Raw genomic sequence first — 21,612 nt, 5'->3', positions numbered from 1 at the left:
GAATAAACTAGATCTAGTTTATTCCTCCATGGTTGCCCAGGCTGGGTGAGCGCACACGTGCATTTTATGTTTGGTTTCCTAACAAAGCATACGCCATTATCTGTTAATCCAATTTCCAAAATAAGACCGCACCATTTTCCGGTAAGGGGGCAACAACATTATGATGTAATCTCACCCCCGCTGCTTCAAGAAGCTTGAAGATGTTCTCCTGAAAATTGCTTTTGTCTTAATGGATGATCTTGGGGACTCCCTCATCTACCTAGATATTTTCAGGTGAGTCATCGTCGACCACATCGTAAAAAGAGAAACAAAAGTAGATGATGACTCATTCATTGTGAATGCATTTTCTTCACTGAAATTCTTGGACACGTTGGCCGTGCCAGCATGTTTTCCCTAGTAGCAAGTGATGCGCTCCAGTGCACTTTTTGCAGATTGGAAATTAAATTTCGTCTGAATCTGATAAGGATTGAGCTTACAAAATTAATGCTGTAGCCGGTAGACGTTGGACTATGATTATTGCTGCTTGAAAGATAAACTATCTTGTGTACTGTGGTCAAACAACAAGAATTTCGTCTAATGTCGGCTTTTGGAACCATTTTTTTGTGAACTACCCGCATTGCTCGAAATCGTATACGTTTTCTGGTGTCAAACAGCCATTGTTTGATTGCCAATGAATTACTCACTGCCAGTGGTGTGCTAGCTACGAAAGGAATGTTTTAAGCATTACACATCTTTTTCACGGGTTCAGTGTCGTGCCAACCTTGTGGAATTAGTTAGAACAACCCGTGGTTATCACCAAGTAATTTCCTGGGATCAAGAAAAACAATTCAACTCGGCAATACACACATGACCATGAGCGAAAGGTTATGGCATCAGCAAGCAGCACTGACGACAAAACTGCAACCCGATCTGCTGACAACACTACGTCATCCATGATTCCCGACCACAACAGTGAAGCGCACACAACTCAACCGGGAAATACTAACAACAGCAGCAACACTTTCACCGAAAACGGCGCCAATTCTAGCGGTGTACTGTCGTCCCTTTGGACTAAAATGTCGGAGTTTGTGGAGATGAGAACGTTGGAGTCGAGAACCAGTATATCGTCAGACTCCGGGAGGTTTTCTGACTCGGAGTTTTTCGAGTCTGGCGAGTCAATCAATTCGTCTGAAGACGACGAGCACATGTTGAAGAATCAACAGCAACGGAATGGTGGACATCGAAACAGCCTTTTGCTCTCTGGTTGGAATTATCTATTCGGGGGAAGCGGTGGGCAGTCTGACGCCAAACAATCCAGTGGAACTAAGTCCAAACCTCCTTCGAGAAAGAACTCCTCAGTAGTTGAACCACATCGTCCCAGAAGTTCATCTTATTCCTCCTCTTCACCTCAAGTAAAACCCAAAGAAAACCACATCCCCACCGCCGTGCCCTCAGCTGCTGAGACTGAATTTGCAGCCAATGGGTCAAGTACCTGGTTGGAATGGAACCCTTTGGATGAGGACGATTCGGATACGAGTTCGGACTCTTCATCGTTGATAGCTGGAGAGGACGGGGAGGAACTTATCCAAGGAAATGGAGAGGGACATAACTTTGTTCCAGTGTTTTCAAACTTCACGTGGTGCGACCAGTGTGGAGGGGTTATTTGGGGCTTTCGACAGTGTATTCGATGCTCATGTAAGTATGAATTCAGGCTAGGTGGATTGGGGTTGATGCGATAATCGGAACCCTCCATCCTCTGCGACCGTTGGGGAGAATTTACTCCTAGAAGTATGATATGAGGTTCGGTCCGCTATCGTCTCCACGAACATATTGAGGAGAGGTTAGCGGAATGACGAACATTCGTGGAGACAATGGCAGAACGAGGAATGTTCATGGAGACGATAGCAGAATGAACCTCATAGTTCTAGGAATAGGGAGGATGGAGAATACGATCATCGCAACTTCGTCATTGCAGTAAAATTGTATACCCTTGATCCTCTCAACAGTGATGCGCGTAGGTGGGAGGGATATGACGTACCAACACAGGTTGAAATTTTGCAATATTTCAATTAAATATACCCTACTAAATTCGTACGTGTTCGTAAAATGAAAAATGTATGTAAATTGTTGACGTAAACACATGAAAATTTTGAGTACATGGTCCGGTGCAGCTCTTTGTTGGGACACTACAATTGACCACAAGCGATTATCGCAGCCTTTATTTCATAGTACAGTGATGATACCGTAACAACTTCCATAGTCATTAATAAAGTGTGCTAGTTCTAGGAATGTAGGGTGAAGTGTGCTAGCTCTAGGAAGTTGTACTTGTATGGTGAAGTGATTGACCAAGATAAGCGATTATCGCTTCATAGTAAAGTGATGATGCCGTAAAAACCTCCATAGTCATTAATAAGTGTGCTAGTTCTAGGAATGTAGGGTGAAGTGATGGTGATGGGCATGACCAACACGTGACCAACTACAACTAGTGTTGTTTTTACTTGCACCTAATTACTTTAAAAGCACAACTTTCCACCTGTTTTACGCACACCTACATGTAGTCTTCACCTCAGCTTTTACATCCAGAAGTAGACTTTGTCGAGTACCAGTGAGATATAAATGTAGACAATAAATCTGATTTGGTCGTTCTCGGTGGAAGTAGGTCACGGCTGGCTGCAGGGTGGGGGGGGGGGGTTGAATTAGGGGGTTTGGACTTAAATGCAGAATTCAATGTGTTATTTTCACCTGTAATTGTTAGGACCAAAAAACATTTAATTAAAACTTAATAATTGCCCCAATTAGAGAGTATACTGTCTTGTGACAGTTGGCATTCGTAGCAAGTTGGACCATGGAGGAATAACTTCCTCCATGGTTGGACAGTCACAGTGACTTGTGTCAGTTGAGTGTGTGCCAGTGAGTTTGGCATTGAAGTAAGAAGTTATTAGTAGTTGTAGACACAGATTGTGTGATGACATCACCTTTAGGGAATGAGTGCTGGATACAATTCCAACACATGGATCTGTGTAAACACCTTCAATCGGGACCCCCTATTGTCACTCTTTTGTTTAAATACTCAAACTATTTGGCAACAGCTTTCATTGGTTATGTACACGCTTTCATCTGGGGACCTTTACCGAACCGCGGACCCTATTTTCCTCTTTTGTTAAAGGTCCCCGGTTTTACATTTATGTGTGTACCAAACTGAAATTTGTCTCTTTCACCAACTGTAATACATTTGGTCTCTGCCAAATTTCAGTCATGTTGTAGTTATTGGACCTGTGTTCTGCATGTATTGTGCCATTGATAAAGGGCAATCCTTCACTTTAACTTTTAAAGTGCATTTAAATGGATACAGGATGCAGAGTGTTCCAGTTTAATGTCAGTCTGTGAGCAAGTGCACAGCAGACTGTGTTAATACTGCAATGTGTACATGTTTTTACAAAATAAATAATACCAGGAAATACCACAAATTAATATCGACAAAGTATCAAGCACTACTGTTACAATGAGAGAGGAATGTACAGAATGTCAAATCAGACATCGCTGCCATGTTATCTGTCTCGGCTGATGAGTTACTACAGGGTTACGACCTGACATTTATGCCTCATGGTGAGCCCGTTGGTATCGTGGATACTTAGTGTTGCCTGTCATGAACATTTTACATGGCGTGCAACTAGAATGTTCTTTTTGACTATCACGGTGTGTACCTTCAGTATTCATTAAAAATGTTTGAATGTACTGGTGATGTGTCAATGTCAGATATAATGTACTGTATGTATAATGGGGGGGGGGGGAATGAAAAGTGCAAACGCACATTGGACTCCAATCAGCCATTGACATGCGCATATTCACACAGTCCATGCATGGAACCCATCAGGACGACAGCCTTGATCCTTCTGGTAACAGAAAGTTTAGATTTTTTTATTTTCTATGTTGGATTTCCAGCGGATTTTTATGTAGGGCCCAGGCCTACAGTTCATTTTTACGATGACTAGAGCAAGCTAGTCACAAGAAAATTTAAGAACCGACTCCGCGGTAATTATGATCCTGTAAGCTAAAGTAGTAGTCCCAGACTGTTTTCTATATCATCCGCCCAGGTAATAGTTAAAAAGCAGGACAGTTCTTTTCAGAACTGTGGTAGTAGAATAAAGAAAGACAGTTCCCTAAGAACAAACTCTACCTGGCTAGTAGATACACACATGGTGTTACCGTAAACCAAATAATATTAGCCAATTTCGTTGCTTTGACCTCCACAATAACCAGTTCTTACTTCTTAGTGTAAGTGACACCTTGCACTGTTTTAATAAATGTAAAGTGACAAACAAACTGTCACACATGGGGAGGGTTAGTGCCAAGGTCATTAAAAATAAAGCATTTCCTGTACTGGACAAAACAGAAAGTGGACAAAAAGCAATTGTACAGTACATTGTGGTTAAGTGGAGGCTTGTTACAGAGTTCATTGCTATTTAGTGCTAACTGCTAATGTAATAGGAAGTTGTACTGCAGGGCCAGATTTAGTTCACTGGTCCAACAGATTTTACACTGTTTTACGATTTATTAATCAGCATTGTCATATCAGCATGGGACTTGTAATTTGAACTACACGTATTACGTAGTGTTTTACATTTGTAAAACACTACATTTGTGTGCATGTAGCAATGGGTCTTCAGGAATAAACTAGCAAGCAGGAGTACTTGTACATGTAGTGTACATGTACATTCCATGGAGGAATAATTTGTTTTCCTCCTCCATGATGTAACTGTTAATACTGGTCTGAGAACTACAATTGGTCCTCTGGACGTTTTAACTGTTTTGACCAGCAGACTGGTGATAAATCAGTGTATTCAGTGTATCCACATCTTTAAAAATAAATCATAAATTCATAGGGGATAGGCTGAAATAATTTTTGAAAATGTTTTTTTTTTTCAAAACAGACTGAGACTTCATGTTGGAACATTCACCAATAATCATCATCATGTAGCCATCTTCAATTTATCATAAACAGAGACTGAAATGTCATTTAAATGCACAGGATGTACACGTTTAGCTGTTGTGTGCATTTATGCAATGTTAGTTTAACTGTTCATGTGTACTCCATGTAAACAAGTATAATTTTTTGCTGTTTGTTTGTTTGTTTGTATACAAGTTTGATTAGATGATCTCATAGATCATCTTCTTGATGCTTCTTGCACAAACACTACGGGACTGCAAGGAGACACGCGCGCGCCATTCTGTACGCGCGTTGAGTATGACACACATGTTGGAGTTTGTGTTTATTGAACGCTACGCGATGCTGCTTTGCCAACTTACAAAATGGCCGCACAAACACACGCTAAGCAATGCCTGTTTTGTCAACTTAGCAAATGGCTGCCTGCGCGCATGCCGGGTCGCGTATATAGGCCAGTGAGCCCTTTAGTTCTAAATATATAACTCTATGGTGTAGATGATCTGTACTTACCATAGAGTTATATATAAGAACTAGAGGGCGCATTGGCCTATAAACGCGCTCCGGCATGCGCGCATGCGGCCATTTTCTAAGTTGACAAAACTGGCATCTCACAGCGTGTGTTTGTGCGGCCAATTTGGTAGTTGAACAAACAGCATCGCGTGAGCGTTCAATAAAAAAACCCTCAAACGTGTATTTCATATTCAACGCACGTGCAGAATGACGCGCTTGTCATCTTGCGGTCCCGTGGCGTTTGTGCACGAAGCATCACTCGTGCGCCCTCTAGTTCTTATATATTTCTCTATGGTACTTACAAGTATGTACAGTACATTGTGTGCATAGTGCATCACCACACTCTTCATGAAGTAGGCTACTAACTTGCATGCACAACACATTTTTTGTCACATGTTCTGACATTACATTGACAATCATCATTCATTTATATGGGAAGGGTGTGTGTGTGCATTGTTCTTTTAGTTCTTGCACACAGGAAATAATAATGGCAAACCAGATTGTTACAGTGTTGCATTGTATCAAGGCCTATTGAACAAAAGTCATGTACTTTACTATAAATATAGTACATTGCACATTTCATTTGAAAATTGCACACAAATTCAAACCACACATTTTTGACACATGTGGTGCACGCATCTGTTCAAGTGTTCTGTACACGTATACATATTATAGCATTGTGTACAAGGGTTACAACGTGGGTAACATGCTAATTGTACCTTGAAGCATTGATGCTTTCAGAGTTCACTGGGGTTGTTAAAACTGATTATCTAATTATTAAAGTGATAATTTACCCAGATAAACCTGCAAGAACAATATCATCCTTAGGGTATTTGTTGACCCTTGTACGTAGGCCTACCTGTACATTATATATGGTACTAGGCCTGGGCGAATTATTCGAATATCCGGTTAATGGCGAATAGGTTTTCCTATCCGTAACCGCGAATGCCTTTTTTTTCTTAACGGGATATCCGCATAGGGCGCAAATACCTATTTATAAACCGGATAGTTCTGTAATTACAACCAAGTAACCGGATATTCTTTTAATATCCGAATATCCGCGGATGTCGGGCGAAAACTGATAGGAATGTTTTGTCTGAATCCTTATGAAACTTCTATTAAGACAGCATAAAACAGCATAAATTAAGTAAGAGTTAAAACAATGACATTTCTGATGTAATTTGTTCAAAGATTACGAAAGTTTTCCTTCACGTAGAGTCAATCACAATCAAAAGAAAAAGCAAATCGCCATCTTTAAATTAGATCTGGTTATTTTTATGAATGAACCGAGTGACACTGTCTAAAACTAATATCAATCCGCCCATACGATCTCATTCACAAACTAACAGCGCCCTCTAGCGGCAATTTTTTTTAAAAATTTTATAAGCGCCCTCTAGCCGCGAAAAAAACTATTCGAATATCTGGTTAATTTCGGATAGTTGGCCAGCGGTATCCGAATATCAAAATTTCACTTTTCGCCCAGCACTATATGGTACATCATGTTGCTCCATGTTTTTATTCTATGCTCCATGGTTGTACACTGTGTGTAGCTAGTTTGGCATGTGGCAGCTTGCTTGGACTTTAATAATGCTCTAATGGGTTAACAATTGAATTAAATACATAGGCTACCCCCCCCCCCACCCCCCTTATACAATAAGTAAAATACAATGTAACACATGATGTTTTGTTTTTATACAATGTACTGGTAACTCTCTCAAAACCAACAATTGTTTTTGTTTATTTATTTATTTATTTATTTATTTATTTATTTATTTATTTATTTATTTATTTATTTGTGCATTATCATGTGCATTATGTCCAGTACATGTAGGCCTATTTGTATCTTTCTAATAATAGTAATTGCACTTTGGAACCAATAATGTCTGGGATACATACTTCACAAACAATACATACGTACATGTACGTCACAAGATGTTATTGTATCACTTGAGGTGCCAAGCTCTTGCTCTATGGTGTTATCATGCATTCATTTGTAGTACTTCATCTATGCCAAAAGGGTTAGCGTTGCTGCAAGTACCCTTTCACTATGCACCACACAGTATTAAATGCGTGATTGAATAATCACTATCTTAATGGAGACCGAGGAAAAGTCATAAAAAGGAAAACAATGGTCTCCATATTTGGGGAATTCTAAATGCTCCACAAGTCATTTTGTGTGCAAAGGCTATGGGAGGTTCTTAACTACCAAAACACAGGAAAGAACAACAAATGTCTCCAAAGGGATGCAAAAAATAGAACGGTGTTCACATTCACGTGTGCTATCACACTGATGTTTTTACATATTATACACTAACTGTATGCATGCATAATTTAACCATAAAGAAGACTCATTATTAATGAGTGACTGTTGACACACATTACCTCTTTTAGTGCAAATGTATGATCTACATGATGATACATTTTACATGTGTTAAAAATTGTAGCAGTGATTGTGGCAAAATCAAATGTACATTGTAGAAATATGTTGGTCTACATCATAGAGCTCTATGGTCTACATACATGTCATGGGGTGTCAATGTGTAGAACCATACAAACTGTAGCAATGGGCAAGTGCACTTTAGCTCTAAAACGCCAGAGGGAACATGCATGACGTCCTAATGCTTACCTAAAATGAGGCTATGGGCGCACGTTCCCCATCACTTGCAGTGGCTGCGCCCATCGCCTCGTTTTGAGTTAGTATTGTGACGTACCTCATGCATAAATATTAAGAGAGGCGTATAAGAATGGGAACTGGCTAATGTCTGCTGACTAGCCCTTTGGGATACCATCATGTAGAAAATGCTTGACTAGCTCATAGCTCTCTTGACTAATTAATGTTTGCTCGTAGGGCTAGTGTCTTAATTGAGCCCTGCTAAAAGAATCTTCAAAAAGTATGCAGTTGAGTAAGGGTCCAGAAAAAAAAATTGCAAAATAAAATGCCTTCCGTACCTATCTTCCCAAACTTTTCAGAGAATGTTATTGCTATTGGGAAACAGATTTTGTTATTTATTTATTTGGGTTTATTTATAATTTTTTGAGTGTGAATTATACATTTTACTTCATTTCACTGGTTTTGATGCTATTACTAGGCCTATGTGTACCATGTATAGATACATCAGTCAGAAAGATACATGTACATTTTATATGACACTGTAAATACTGGGCTTGTAATACATCAGTCAGAAAGATACATTTTATAAAGACACTGTATAAATTCTGGGCTTGTAAAACTTCATGGGGGCAAGCCTAGTGGGCTACTTGACAAAAAGCATAGCACAAGGCCTGTACCATGTTTTAATTTTCATTTTTAATAAGTTGCTTACATTTTTATGAGCTGAAGATGTACACAACTGAATTTGATGCCTTATGCACATGTGTGCCATTAAATCTTATGGCAAGAAACCATTCATGCAGTAACTATTGGTTTCACATTACATGCAATAATCAGCCTGCCCCTTGGATCTCATTAATTCCTGCCCAGGGCTGTGCTCTCTTCACACATGAACTGTTTGATCTATGGGTTGTCTTGAGTGAGTAAGAAGAAAAGACAACAAGTGAATACTGCCAGGGCTGGCCAAATTATAGAAATTTATAGTTTGTGTTTCCTGTTATCCAACCCAACCTAGCAAATCACTGCAGAAGCAGAGCAAATCACTTTGAAGAAAAAAAATGTGTAGGTACTGGTAGGGTTCAGCTATACTACAAAAACAAACAAACAAACAAACAAACAAACAAACAAACACACCCCCAAATAAATTTCACACACAAACAATTCATTAGTCAAGTAAAACAAATTTATAGCAAATAATTTTGAGGATTTTGTGCACAGAGATGTTTATATTGGATTTTGTAGCAGTGTGATAATTTGTATAGTTGTAGCACAAGTTGTTACCAATCCTGTGATTTATTTTGTATATTACACTCATATGCATGCACTATCAATATGGAATCTTCATAATTTATGATAGATTGCAAGCTTTGTTAGAAATGGCAATGCTGTTATTTCTCATGCCCGCCTCTAGAGGGCGGTATTGCATTCCAGCATTCAACCAAAAATTCAACACTCAGGCGCCCTCTGTTGTTGCCTGTGAAAGTTTAGTGATTGATTTAAGGACAGAGAAAGGACCTGTATGACTTGAGTCATCCTGTGGTCAGTGTGCTAACCACACTTCACTTTATAACTGTACATTGCTGATATAATATAATAATGTTTATGGCATTTAGGTAAGCCAAGGAACTCTTTTAATTCAATTCATTCAGGGCAATTTATCAATCACAATTAATGCTATAAATAGTCTACAAATTTAAAGGGTTTCTATATGAATAAGACATGATTTTTCAATAGCTCTAAGATATGATTTATCAATATTTTGTTTATAAAAACCTGTTATCATTGGGTTTAGGCCTACTACCCATAGGAAACCTCTGCCCAATTTTTCAGTTTGTTAATTTTTTTCAATTTTTTTTCAATTGACTTGTTTTATAAGGCTTATGATCTGTCTGTTCAGTAACTTAATGGCCATCTTCTCTATTTTTGCCTGTCACAGGGCTTAAAATTAGGTGTACATGTTTTATCAAAAATCCGGGTTTTTAATGAAAAATACAGGTTTTGGGGTTTCAGAATACAGTTTTGTGATCCCAGAGGTTGGCATGTCTGGTCTACACTCAAAATATGGTTGTTACACATAGTGCGTACTTTCACATGATACATGTTTGTATCAATGACTGTTGCAAGTCTACCCACCATGCCACAAGAGTGACGCATGGAAACTTCCTGGTAACTTTTAGGCAAAGCCTGTTTGCATTTTTTATGAGTTACAAATTACTTCTGAGTATAAGATACATGTACATACATGTACATGTGTAGCTGTTAAACGCCTCATCCCGTGGGTTTTAAGTTTGACATCGAATCAAGTGTACTTAGCGGAATGACGAATCCTTGTTGAAAAGTTAATCGCCAGTTGAGGGTCAATGTTGTTGTAATGAGACCAAATGTATGTACTCCGCACAGTCACAAAGTTGTTCTGAATTAGAGGACTTTTCCATCATGACAAGATCACAACTTTGATAAAAGTGGTCTCCAGGAGTTTAAAACGGGAAGGACCTCAGTTTGAATATTCTGAGTGGACTGGATACTCGGTTGCCATGGAGATACCTCTTATGTTTTGTCTGTTTGCTTCAAGATGGTTGATTCTACCAAAGGTTTGGTTCTGGTGTTTGGTTTCTAGCAATTGATAAATCATCATCTTGGTTCGGATATCGAAAAAAAAGATTTCGGGAAAGGATTTTGCCGAGAAGCGGAATTTGTTACGGTGTTCTTTGGAAGTGCTTCTCAGTGAACTTTCCACTGAGAATTTGACGATGGGTCGGTACGCCACAATGTCAAGATGGTTCTCCAAGCTGAGGGATAGTGTACACACAATGAAGCGATGGATGTGGGATTATTACAACGAGGGATTGCTACCGTCCGAATGGTGGAAAACTCCTCCCAAACCTAACCCTAAAGCTTCAAGTATACTATGGGGTAAGATCGGGTGTACTCGCACAATGTCTGTGTACACTGTAGGTATTAGTCCTAGTAGGTATCATGTGCAGTTTCAGCGTTTTGTATTAATTGTTTTTTTCTCTCTTACTATTTTTTTTGGGGGGTGGGGTGGCAATTCTGCAAGACCCAAGGCTTATATACAGTAGCTTAAACCTTTTCTCTAGACCCAAATTTTGTATTATAAGACCTGTCAAATCATATTGAGAAAAACTCTCCACACAGTAAACAACAAACTGTTTTTATTTGAACAAGCGCTTAAAGATTTAAAACTAATTTTTCAGACTCAATGTCAACATTTGAACATTGTTTTTAAATACCACACTAGTTATTTTATGTTATTTTTAAATTTTTTATTATTATTATAAATACATTGACTGCCGTACTCGTCCAGTCATGAGTTTACTGGCCTGACACTTCTACTGGCGCAGCGCCCGGACAAAACTGCATGTGGAGAACCCTGCAGCAATGTCATGAGTTTTACTTAATAGTAGAAGTGACCGTAAGCCCCTGCTCTCCAGCATCAGTGCAGGGGGCTAACAATCATTGCTTAATTTAATATAATTACTGCGGTAGAAGTGGATTTCTGTCAGGTTTTTATTTTCCTAATTTTGTTATGTCATCTCAACCCATTCTTACAGAAATGTCATGAGTTTTACTGTACGTAGCAATGACTTGCATCAGTGCAGGGGGGTAACAATCGGAGTAATTTGCTATAATTACTACGCGATGGAAAATAGATTTCTCTGGGTGTTTTGTTTTCATTGTCACCCGTTCTCATGCCTGAATAAGAATAAAAGCAATCATTTGATTCATTGAGTTTTACTCCAGCATTGCTTGTCAGCCCCCTGCTTGGTGCAGCTACGTACATATATTACATGTTCAGCTTGGTTCCCTAAAAATTTTGCGGTAGAAAGTGAATTTCTCAGTATTTTTCTTCTCGTAATCCCCATGCCTGCATAATTTTTAAGGTACAATTTGATATTAAGTTTTGAAGGGGAAAAAATACCGAAAAAGACACTTTGACCCACCATTTTGGGAGGATGGATAGGTAAAATATGAATCTGAAAACCTTCTTTTGTTCTAGTTCTTTTTGTTTAACCTCAATAATTATGAATACTGCCTTAAAAGAACCTAAATGCTTGGTTTTGTACTGCAAGGAATGTACTGCAAATAATGATTTGTTTGAAGAATTTGAAAAATCACCTCAAACATTCAAATGATTCTTTTAAGAAAAGTTACAATTCAATTTGAACATTTTGTCACACAAAGATACATTTATAACAGTTTTGTACACACTACCAGGGGGTTCAAAGAGGTAGGCCTATGGTACATGTTGTTGTACACGTATGTATTCTTGGCCAAGTTGAACTCAGTATAATTAAAAAAAGATTGACACCTGTTATCAATATCATCATCATCTTCCTGTACTGTGCAGACACCTCTTCGGGAGTGTGCTCTCTAGAATTTCATAGTAATTAATTTTTAAGAATTAACCATGCCACAAATACAAATCTTTGCACCTAAAAACCATCGTGTTCAACATAAAAAACAGTTCAAATGACATTAGTCCAGACCCAGTCGCTGATATAATACTTTGCATTTAAATCACTGATTCAAAAGCTGGATTTCCTTTCATTTCCCTCTGATATAAAACACAGACGGAGAATCGTAGTAAGATACAGTTCTAAGTCAAATTACTTCATTTCCCGTTGTTGAAAACCTGTAGGCTACATTTTCTAAGGAAATCCATTAGCTGATATACAGTACTTGTGTATCCCATTTGATATCACTTATTCATCACCAAACTTCCTATTGCAAGTCTCACTTCCTTGGGAAGCTTGGGCTTTCATACCCTGAGGGCTTGAACCATATTTATATATATTAATTTTGGTTTTTTACCCATACACCGATGTGTGTTAGCACTGTATACTCAGTACTTTCCCGAGTCCTGTGAAAAAATATCACAGGCATGTTACTCGGGTGTTACATCGTGTATCCCCGATGCAAATTTAACATCTATCATATTTTATATATAATTTCTTTGTATATTTTATCTTAAACATCATAACATTGTTACCAATACATGTAGGTCAAATTACATGGTTATTTACATAAAAAACTTAAAACTCTAAGTAGACAACATGAAGAACAGTAATTATAAATTGGAAAATAACTAGTAAAAATGTATTAAGAACATTAAGGAAACGATACACATGTAGATTTGTCTGCCTCAAATCTGTAAAACCTGAAGCCCGAGGCCAGTGATTTTTAGTCATGTGCCAGTAAACTCATGACTTGACAGGTCTTATGTTTTTTCAATTACGCTGCTACATACATGTAATATCTTTAAAAGAAAGAAATGATGTTCAAATGTAGACTTTGAGTCTGGTACTGGGACTTTGAGTTATTGAATACCAAAATACTAAACCCATTACACAAATGAGGTAATCTTCCGAAGTGCTTGTTCTTGCAGTTGCTTTGTGCTTTTGAGAAAACTTTTGGTTTAGGCGCTATACAAATTACGTTTGATTGATTGATTGATAGTCAAAGACACAAAACCGATATTAGTTTTCTGAGACATTTTGCCTATTGGCTGTTGGCAGCTTGGTATTCATATCCCTATGTGGGAGATTGTCAAGTTCCCTTGAAGGGAAGAAGGTCTTGTTGTAAACACATGAGAAGGGTTTATTTTCCCAATGTTTTAAAACTTAAAGGAACTGGGACACCTTTGGCTCTTGTCAATGACCAGTGTTCTCCCTTGGTGTATCCCATAAATAAACTAAAAAATCTGTGAAAATCTGGACTCAATTGGTCATCGAAGTTGCAAGAGAAAAAAAACTTGTTGCACAATCAGACACTAAATTAAGGGCTTCAGGCTTGAAGTATTTTAATATTTGAGTGAGAAATTATCTAATTAATGTAGCTTCAGAGGGAGCCGTTTTATACTACATTGTACATGTACATGTACACTTGTACCAACAGCTGTCCATTGCTTGTGACCAAGAAAGTTTTTATGCTAACAGTTATTTTTAGTATTAAAGTACCAATAGTGTCCAGTGCCTTTTTAATGCACGCTGCAGACTCTGATTGTCTTTTCTTTTTGTGCTGATCTTTCATTCTCAGAGAACATTGAGTTTTTCTTTTTAAAGAACTTCACTCGAGTCTTGTGCGGCCAGAAAGTGCAATCGAAATAGCAGCATACCTTGCTATCAGCCCCATGCTCAGTTCAATATGTACTTCCAGAAAGTTCAAAGATATTTTTAGTGCAAACCACTTGAAAATTATTCTTTAAAAGTATCGCTCTTAGATAATGACTCACATGTACGTGCACCCCATGGTGAAAATAGATGGCTCGCAAACCACTGCAAATGCCAAATTCTAGAGGCACTTAATGGGAAGGTACACTATTTGTAATTGTCAACGACCAGTGTTCTCACTTAGTGTTTCTCAACATATATGCATAAAATAACAAACCTGTGAAACTTTGAGCTCAATTGGTCATAGTAGTTGGGAGAAAATGATGAACGAAAAAAACACCCTTGTTGGACGAATTTGTGTGCTTTCATCTAGGAATAAATGACTTCTGGCTAGAAGTCTTTTAATATATTAGTGAGAAATTACCTCTTTAAAAAAAAACTATGTTACTTCAGATGGAGTCATTTCCCACAATGTTTTTAACAGCTCTCCAATGCTAGTTACCAAGTCATTTTTTAAGTTAGTATTTGTTTTGAGTAATTACCAAACGTGTACCTTCCCTTTAACTTAAACCGGGATCTCTAGTTGAACTTTGACCTGCAATTTCATAAATATTTCATTTTACTAAAAATAGCGTTAGTCAGAGTTTCCCAGCATTAAAAGTATTATTCTTATTTTATTGACAATTGGTTTTTGAAAGAGTACAATTCATTGCCATGCTCTAAAGTTGATGTATTAAAACACATCAAAAATCCAACCTGTGGAAATGCATTTAATTTAGGTTGGTTGAGTGGTTTCTTTACCTGGCTTTCATCTCTGGGAAGCTGATATTGAATCTTCGATTTAAAAATCTTAAATTTCTTGTTTGGAAAAAAAAACACTAGACTGCAGGACTTGATTTGTTTTGGGTTTGTGACTGGACACTAATGGTAGTTACTCAAAATAATTGTTGGCATACAAACTTACTTGGTATAAAGAGCAATGGAGAGTGGTGGTAGTGACGGCTCCCTCTGAAGTAATGCAATTTTGGAGAATGAGGTAATATCTTATTCAAGTAAGTTTAAAATTTCTTACTCAAATATTAAAAGGCTTCAGGCTTAAAGTAGCGTAGATTTTGCGAAAAAAGGTAACTTCTCACTCATATATCAAAAGACTGCCTTTAATTATGTATTTGAAATTTGTGCCACAAGGGTGATTTTTGTTCATTATTCTCTTGCAACTTCGATGACCAATTGAGTTCAAATTTCACAGATTTGTTATTATTTGCAATGTTTGGATACACTAAGTGAGAATACTGGTCTTTGACAATTACCAATAGTGTCCAGTGCCTTGGCCAGTACAGTGGGCAAGTGGCAAAGATGCCAAGTCCAGAGGCCAGCTACATGTATGCATGAGATTTTTCAAAGCTCACCAACAAGTTGATGATTCTGATAAACTGCGTGCAATCTGAAGATTGTGGTAACATTGTAGATTTGTAGATTGCTTTTTTTGTACACACGAGCGCGATTTGGCAATGCATTGTCGTTAATTTTTATTTTGTTCCCGGTCTGGCCCCAATGCGTGAAAAAATGGTTGCTGTGCGTGTGAGCGTGAGACAGAGCCCAAATGCGTGAGTCTCACGCTAATGCGTGAGACTTGGTAGGTCTGAAGTGGGTAATTTGATCCCTGCAGGGGCAGATCCCTATAGGGGCGACCAAAGTCATGACCCTATTGGTGTTCTATAATTTCAGACCAAATCATAAATATCATTTGATTCTTGTTTGTGTTTTGATGTGACTGTTTCTTGTTTTTTCGTGTTCTAATGTCATTTTAGGAACCAGTACAATGCACGATGCATCCAACGGGGCATGTATGTATTGGAATCCCGTATGGAGAGGTACATAAGCAACAGCATGCCTGAAAATAAACTTAAAACATTATTTTAAATTTTGCAAAATATTGAACTATTGTTACTGAGCATGCAGAATACAATTCTACAAAAGGTCGATTGATACCTGTTGAAGGGATAATTCAACATTGGGTATTTAATAAATATTAATTTTTGTCTTGTGGAAATTGTATGGGGTCTTTCATGTACATTGTACATTCTTCTGTTTTGAGAACAGATGTGTGCTGTGACTTAAAAACATGACCACTGGGACATTGAACTCTTCTGAGAAACTAAAACCCAGCCTTTGAGGGAGTCTGCATTAACTACATTGTAGAAATTGTGGTGAGGATATGGTTTGTGGTTACGGTATCGGAGAAAGATATTTTTGGTATTGTTGTATTTATGTAACCGAGTGTACATTACGTTGTGTTTAATTAAAACCCATAGGTTTACTTTCCCAGCATGTGACTTCAGTGTGCCATTCTCCACTCAACTCAACTTATATGGATACACCTTGCCAAAATGTTTTAGGCCTGATTGCAGGGGGGGGGGGGCATATTTAAGATTTACATTTTTTCCCGCTTCTTGATTTGACACAGAAAACTTGATAAGAGCTGAATCTGAACCTGCGACCTCCTCTGGATTAAAGAACCAGCACTCTACCAACTGAGCTTCATGTACATGTATCTAGCCCTATAGAACTTTATCACGGTGCAGCCATCTTGAATTTCTTTCATTGATATAGATCAATGTTACCAAACCAACACTGGTAAAATAGTCTGGTTCCTAATTGCAAAATGATTTTTAGCATTCATTACTGTTATTCAATACGAGGAACTTGACCAAGATGGAGGCAGCATGATAAAGGTCTATTGTTGGCTGTATTGTCTCCCTACTTTGTCAAGTGTTTATTTCTGGGTGCCAGTCACGACCTGGGAAGCAGTGCTCAGCATTTGTTTCCAATTATCAAATTATACCAAAAGGGAAACTGACTGGGTAAATTTTGAAATGTTTTTTTTTTTTAAAGCCATTGGACCCTTTCGGTAAACAGTATTGTCCAAGGCCCACACTTCGTGTATCACAACTTAGGGCCTAATAACAAACCTGTGGAAATTTAGGCTCAATCAGTCATCGGAGTCGGGACAAAATAACGGGAAAACCCACTCTTGTATCCACATGTTCCATGTGTTTAAAACAAATCCGTAATTCTCGATATCGAGAATTGATATTGTTTTACTGTTTTCTCAAAAAGTAAAGCATTTCATGGAATAATATTTCAAGAGAAGTCTTTCACCATTGCCTTCTGTAAACCCTGTAAGTTATTTGTAAATCTGTGACCCTTTGTTTTCTTTTCTTGTACCGAAAGGGTCCAATGGCTTAAAAACGTTTTTTTTTTTTTTTAAATGACTGGAGGCCAACTTGAAGCTGAGACTTCCTGGTTAACAAACAGGCGCTCTAACAACCGAGCCATTGTAGCAATAACATTAGCTGTCCATATAAAAACATCACTCTTGTCACTTATGAAAGGGATTGGGATAGTCGCGACGTGTGTGTATCGTTGAGTGTGGGGCCTATGGTATTACCATAGAGAATGATCAACTCAATAAGAATGTCATGCACTGAGACTAGTACGGATGATGCAACATTGGGTATTCATTTTGAATGAATAGTAATTTTTGTCTTTAAGAAATTGTATGAGGTCTTTCATTGTACATTTTTCTGTTTTGAGAACAGACGTGTACTGTGACTTAAAAACTGGAGGCGAACTTGAACCTGAGAAGTCCGGATTTACATACATGTACAGACGGTCTAACAACTGAGCCATTGTAGCCATAACGTTGGCTGTCCATTTTTAAAGTTATAAACACGTCACTTTGTCACTCATGAAAAGGGTTGGGATATATTTGGGAAGCCTGGTTCATTCTCTTCTGCAAATGCGAATGCGATTTTGGACTTCTCAAATTTGCAACAAACAATAGTTGAAATGTGGTTAACTCCTGCAAAACTTTTGCTGCAAAATCTATTCGCATTCGCAGGAAGTATGAATCGGGCTTAATACATATCTGGTGCCAATATGGAAATCTGCACTAGCCGTCAAAGCCAAAAATAAATCACTTTCTATAAAATGAAACTGTGATTCATCCAAGAAGGGACTTTGCAATTAACGGGGAACCAATGAATGAACTTTTTGGATGAATTGATATATTTGAAAAACGGATACTGCATCAATTGGGGATTAGATTTTTGCTTTGGTGGGTGGTAGGGGGGGGGAATGTAAGAGGGTGGGACGTGTAATTATTGATCGCATTCTTGCTAGACCACATCAAATTGACTGACATTATTTGACCAGGCAGGCCAACAAAAAGTGGGGAAAAAGAGCAACAACTCATTGCATATTAATTAATCTTTTTGTAAGTTTGTATATACTCAGCGCCTTGAGTACCTTGTTATGTAGAGACGTGCGCTAATAAGACTTCAATATTATTTTATTATTATATTATTATGGGACTTTTACTACATACACTGTGACACAGTGTACAATATCAGTTCTTTTACTTACTGTACAATTCTACATGCACATGTTGTATGTGCGAGTAGGATATACTTGTGAGTGAAGTGCTACTCATATTTGTTTTAGTCCTTGAGTCGAGTGTTCATGTAGGGATTGGGGGTTGGAGTTTAGATAGTTGCTTGACATTAAACAGCCAATAAAAATTACAGCTTAATATGCAGGCCGTGAATTTCATCTGTCAGGGACAAAGCTATTTTTATTTTGCAAAAGACACTTCCATTGGACAATCTATGGGGAAATTTGTAATGGGCACCACTGAGATCAGAGCAAGGGAGGCCCTTCCCTGCAAGTACACATGTATGGCGTTTGTGTAATTCAAGCATGATTAAGACAACTTTAAGCGCAGATTTTTTTCTTCTTAGGTAAGCAGAGCCATGAAGTTAGGCCCTGGGCCCAATTTCATAGAGCTGCTAAGCACAAAAATTTGCTTAGCATGACATTTCTTCCTTGATAAAAACAGGAATGCCAACCAAATTTCCAGTCGTTGCATGTTGCTTCTTACTGGTATTGAGCTGTTGTTTGCTAGTCACGTGGAAATTTGGTTGGCATTCCTGTTTTTATCAAGGGAGAAATTTCATGCTTGGCAAATTTTTGTGCTTAGCAGCGCTATGAAATTGGGCCTAGGTTGCACATTCGGATACTATCTTAACACGGTTTATGCTTTCTCATTTTATTTGACAGATTGCAAGTACACATGTCACTACAAGTGCCGGAATGAAGTGAGACTAGACTGTAAGGAGTCACCAGGATTCAAAGAAGCCCAGTCAGACAACTCACCAAAACATACCATTGTAGCAGTAGAGGTAAATAATCTCATAGCTGTTGTTTCTCTGGGGGTGGGTCCTTACTACAGGGATGAGATTTTGCTCCGCCTCTTTAAAGAATTCAGACTTTACGACCTTGAAAAATCGTCTTTTGTTGTAAGTTCAGACTGTTTGAGTTCTCTCACTTTGGCATATTGACTGTTGAACCTTTTACTTTTGAAAATTGTGTTCATTTATTACATATGGGCTAGTGAAAAAACTTTTGGTTGACATGTCTGGCGGCGAGTGAAAAAGGTAAAGTGAAACCCCTTTTTATGTGTGTTCACTTCCCTTGTTGACTGACGAACAAATTTAGTCTTTTTTAATGTTTCAGAACCACATCCTGGGTTCTTTTTTTTGGGCATGACCGTGACCCTGCCAGTCATAAACTGCCTGTTAAGATTTCGTCACTACTGTTGTCTTTCCTTTTTGAATTTTTTTGAACAGGTGACATTATCATGGTTTAATCTTGCTTTGACAACAATTTTTTTTGTGGGATGCTTCAATGAGGGAAAAGGAACAATGGAAAGGTGAATTTCAGACGTCGAATTTCATCTTAGAAAGGGCAAGGCCATATTAATTTTCGGAGGGCACTTCCATTGGAAAATCTTTAAGTCAGAGGGAAACATTTGAAGGGGCATAAGGGTACGTCCATGGGAATTGAGGGCAGGTGTAATTCCAGGCTGGGCGGGGGCGTTGGCCCAGGGTAAGGGGGGGGGATTCGTTGCTCCTCTTTTCTACAAGTTTCTGCCAATGTCATGATCATGTGCATGTGTGTGTTTACCAACGTCACAATGCATGTCTGGAGAAGGTGTACCTTATCCTGAAATTGATACCTGGGAACAAGGCGACCTACATGTACGTAGGGACAGCACCCTTAAGGGTGTTGTGGACTGTATACCCCCCATTAATGTATAAAGGATGACTTGGCCAATCACATGTACACTTGTCACACATTACACTACCAACGTCACAATGCGATGTCCGGAGAAAGGGTACCTAGAATCCTGAACTTGATCCCTGGGAACAAGGCGTCCCACATGTCTGTAGGGACAGCACCCTTCAGGGAGTATTGTGGACTGTATACCCCCCATATGCCATAAAGGATGACATGGTCAATCACGTGTACACTTGTCACACCTCAGCCATGATCCGGGCCTGGTGTAGAGGGAGCAGGATGGCTAGATTATGAAGTAAGCTCAAAGCTTGATGGTTGTTGTTGACTTCTGGGGTGCACTCCAACATACACCTCACAAAGTAACTTTTAACTCGGTTAAAAGTTGTCTGTTTTGAAAAGTTGTGTTTATCCACGCTTTAAAGTCAGGTCATACAGTATTGGTTCAATGAGTGTGCCTTTGTCATGTTTGTGGTGGGAATTCAGCATTAATTTTCAACTTGATGAAATTGTCATCTGCTTTAAGGAAACTTTATTAAGCTCAACTGAATTGTGTACAGTATGTATGCCTAATGCAAGATCTGTGCACTCCATTGCACCTTTTTAATAGTTGGCAAGGTCAATTTCCTTTTGGTCAGTGCAGCTCCCGTTACAAAACTTCTAGATTAAGTTATGCAATTTTTTTTTTTCTGGGGGAACACCATGGCCAAGGTGCAATTTCTTTTATGTACATCAAAACCGCTTGTCGTTGTGTATTTCATTGGGATTTTTCTAAATCGATTCAAAAAGGGGAATCTGTAAAATTAAACATCAGAAACCATTTTGAGCAAGGAAAAACAAATCGCAACCAGGGCAGTTGCCTTCACAGTCGATTTTACGAAACTCTGAGTCTTGTGATGGTTTACGCCAAAACACCACTCGCCAACGTAAATAAATTGTCCTTAAAAGAGCAAACATTGATTTTTGATACTGTGTAAGGGTCCACTCTGCATCAGGCCTAGCAAGTATGGCTCCCATGGGTGTTTGCTGGGTTCATGGTAAGGCATTGGTCATAACTATGATGAAATGGAAGGATCCCCCTAAGGCCCTTGGAGGTTTTGTCAACCACACCGTGATTGTGCAGAGTTATGATTTAAAATGAGTGATGGGCGGATTGGTGTTGTCATATCAATGTGTTTTAGAATGTGGACAGTCACCAGGGACCAATTTCGTGGCGCTGCTTTCCGCCGAATTCTGCGCTTACGATCACCATTCTCTGCTTGCAGGTCAAGCGCCGATTTTCAGCACTACTTCCCTGA

General features: G+C 38.5%; 1 protein-coding gene across 1 annotated transcript in view; it reads left to right on the top strand.

Moving 5' to 3' along the window:
• Positions 1 to 442: 442 nt before the first annotated feature.
• Positions 443 to 21,612, top strand: part of LOC139954417 (ras association domain-containing protein 1-like) — a 35,044-nt gene continuing 13,874 nt past the window's right edge. Inside the window, exons 1-2 of the mRNA XM_071954210.1 lie at positions 443 to 1,674; positions 19,298 to 19,419. Of these exons, the coding sequence (XP_071810311.1) occupies positions 867 to 1,674; positions 19,298 to 19,419 (930 nt within the window). The 5' untranslated portion in view covers positions 443 to 866. The remainder of the gene's footprint in view (positions 1,675 to 19,297; positions 19,420 to 21,612) is intronic.

This window comes from Asterias amurensis, chromosome 2 (assembly GCF_032118995.1).
Source record: "Asterias amurensis chromosome 2, ASM3211899v1".
Classification (NCBI taxonomy): Eukaryota; Metazoa; Echinodermata; class Asteroidea; order Forcipulatida; family Asteriidae; genus Asterias; species Asterias amurensis.
This window is presented reverse-complemented; position numbering and strand designations above follow the sequence as displayed.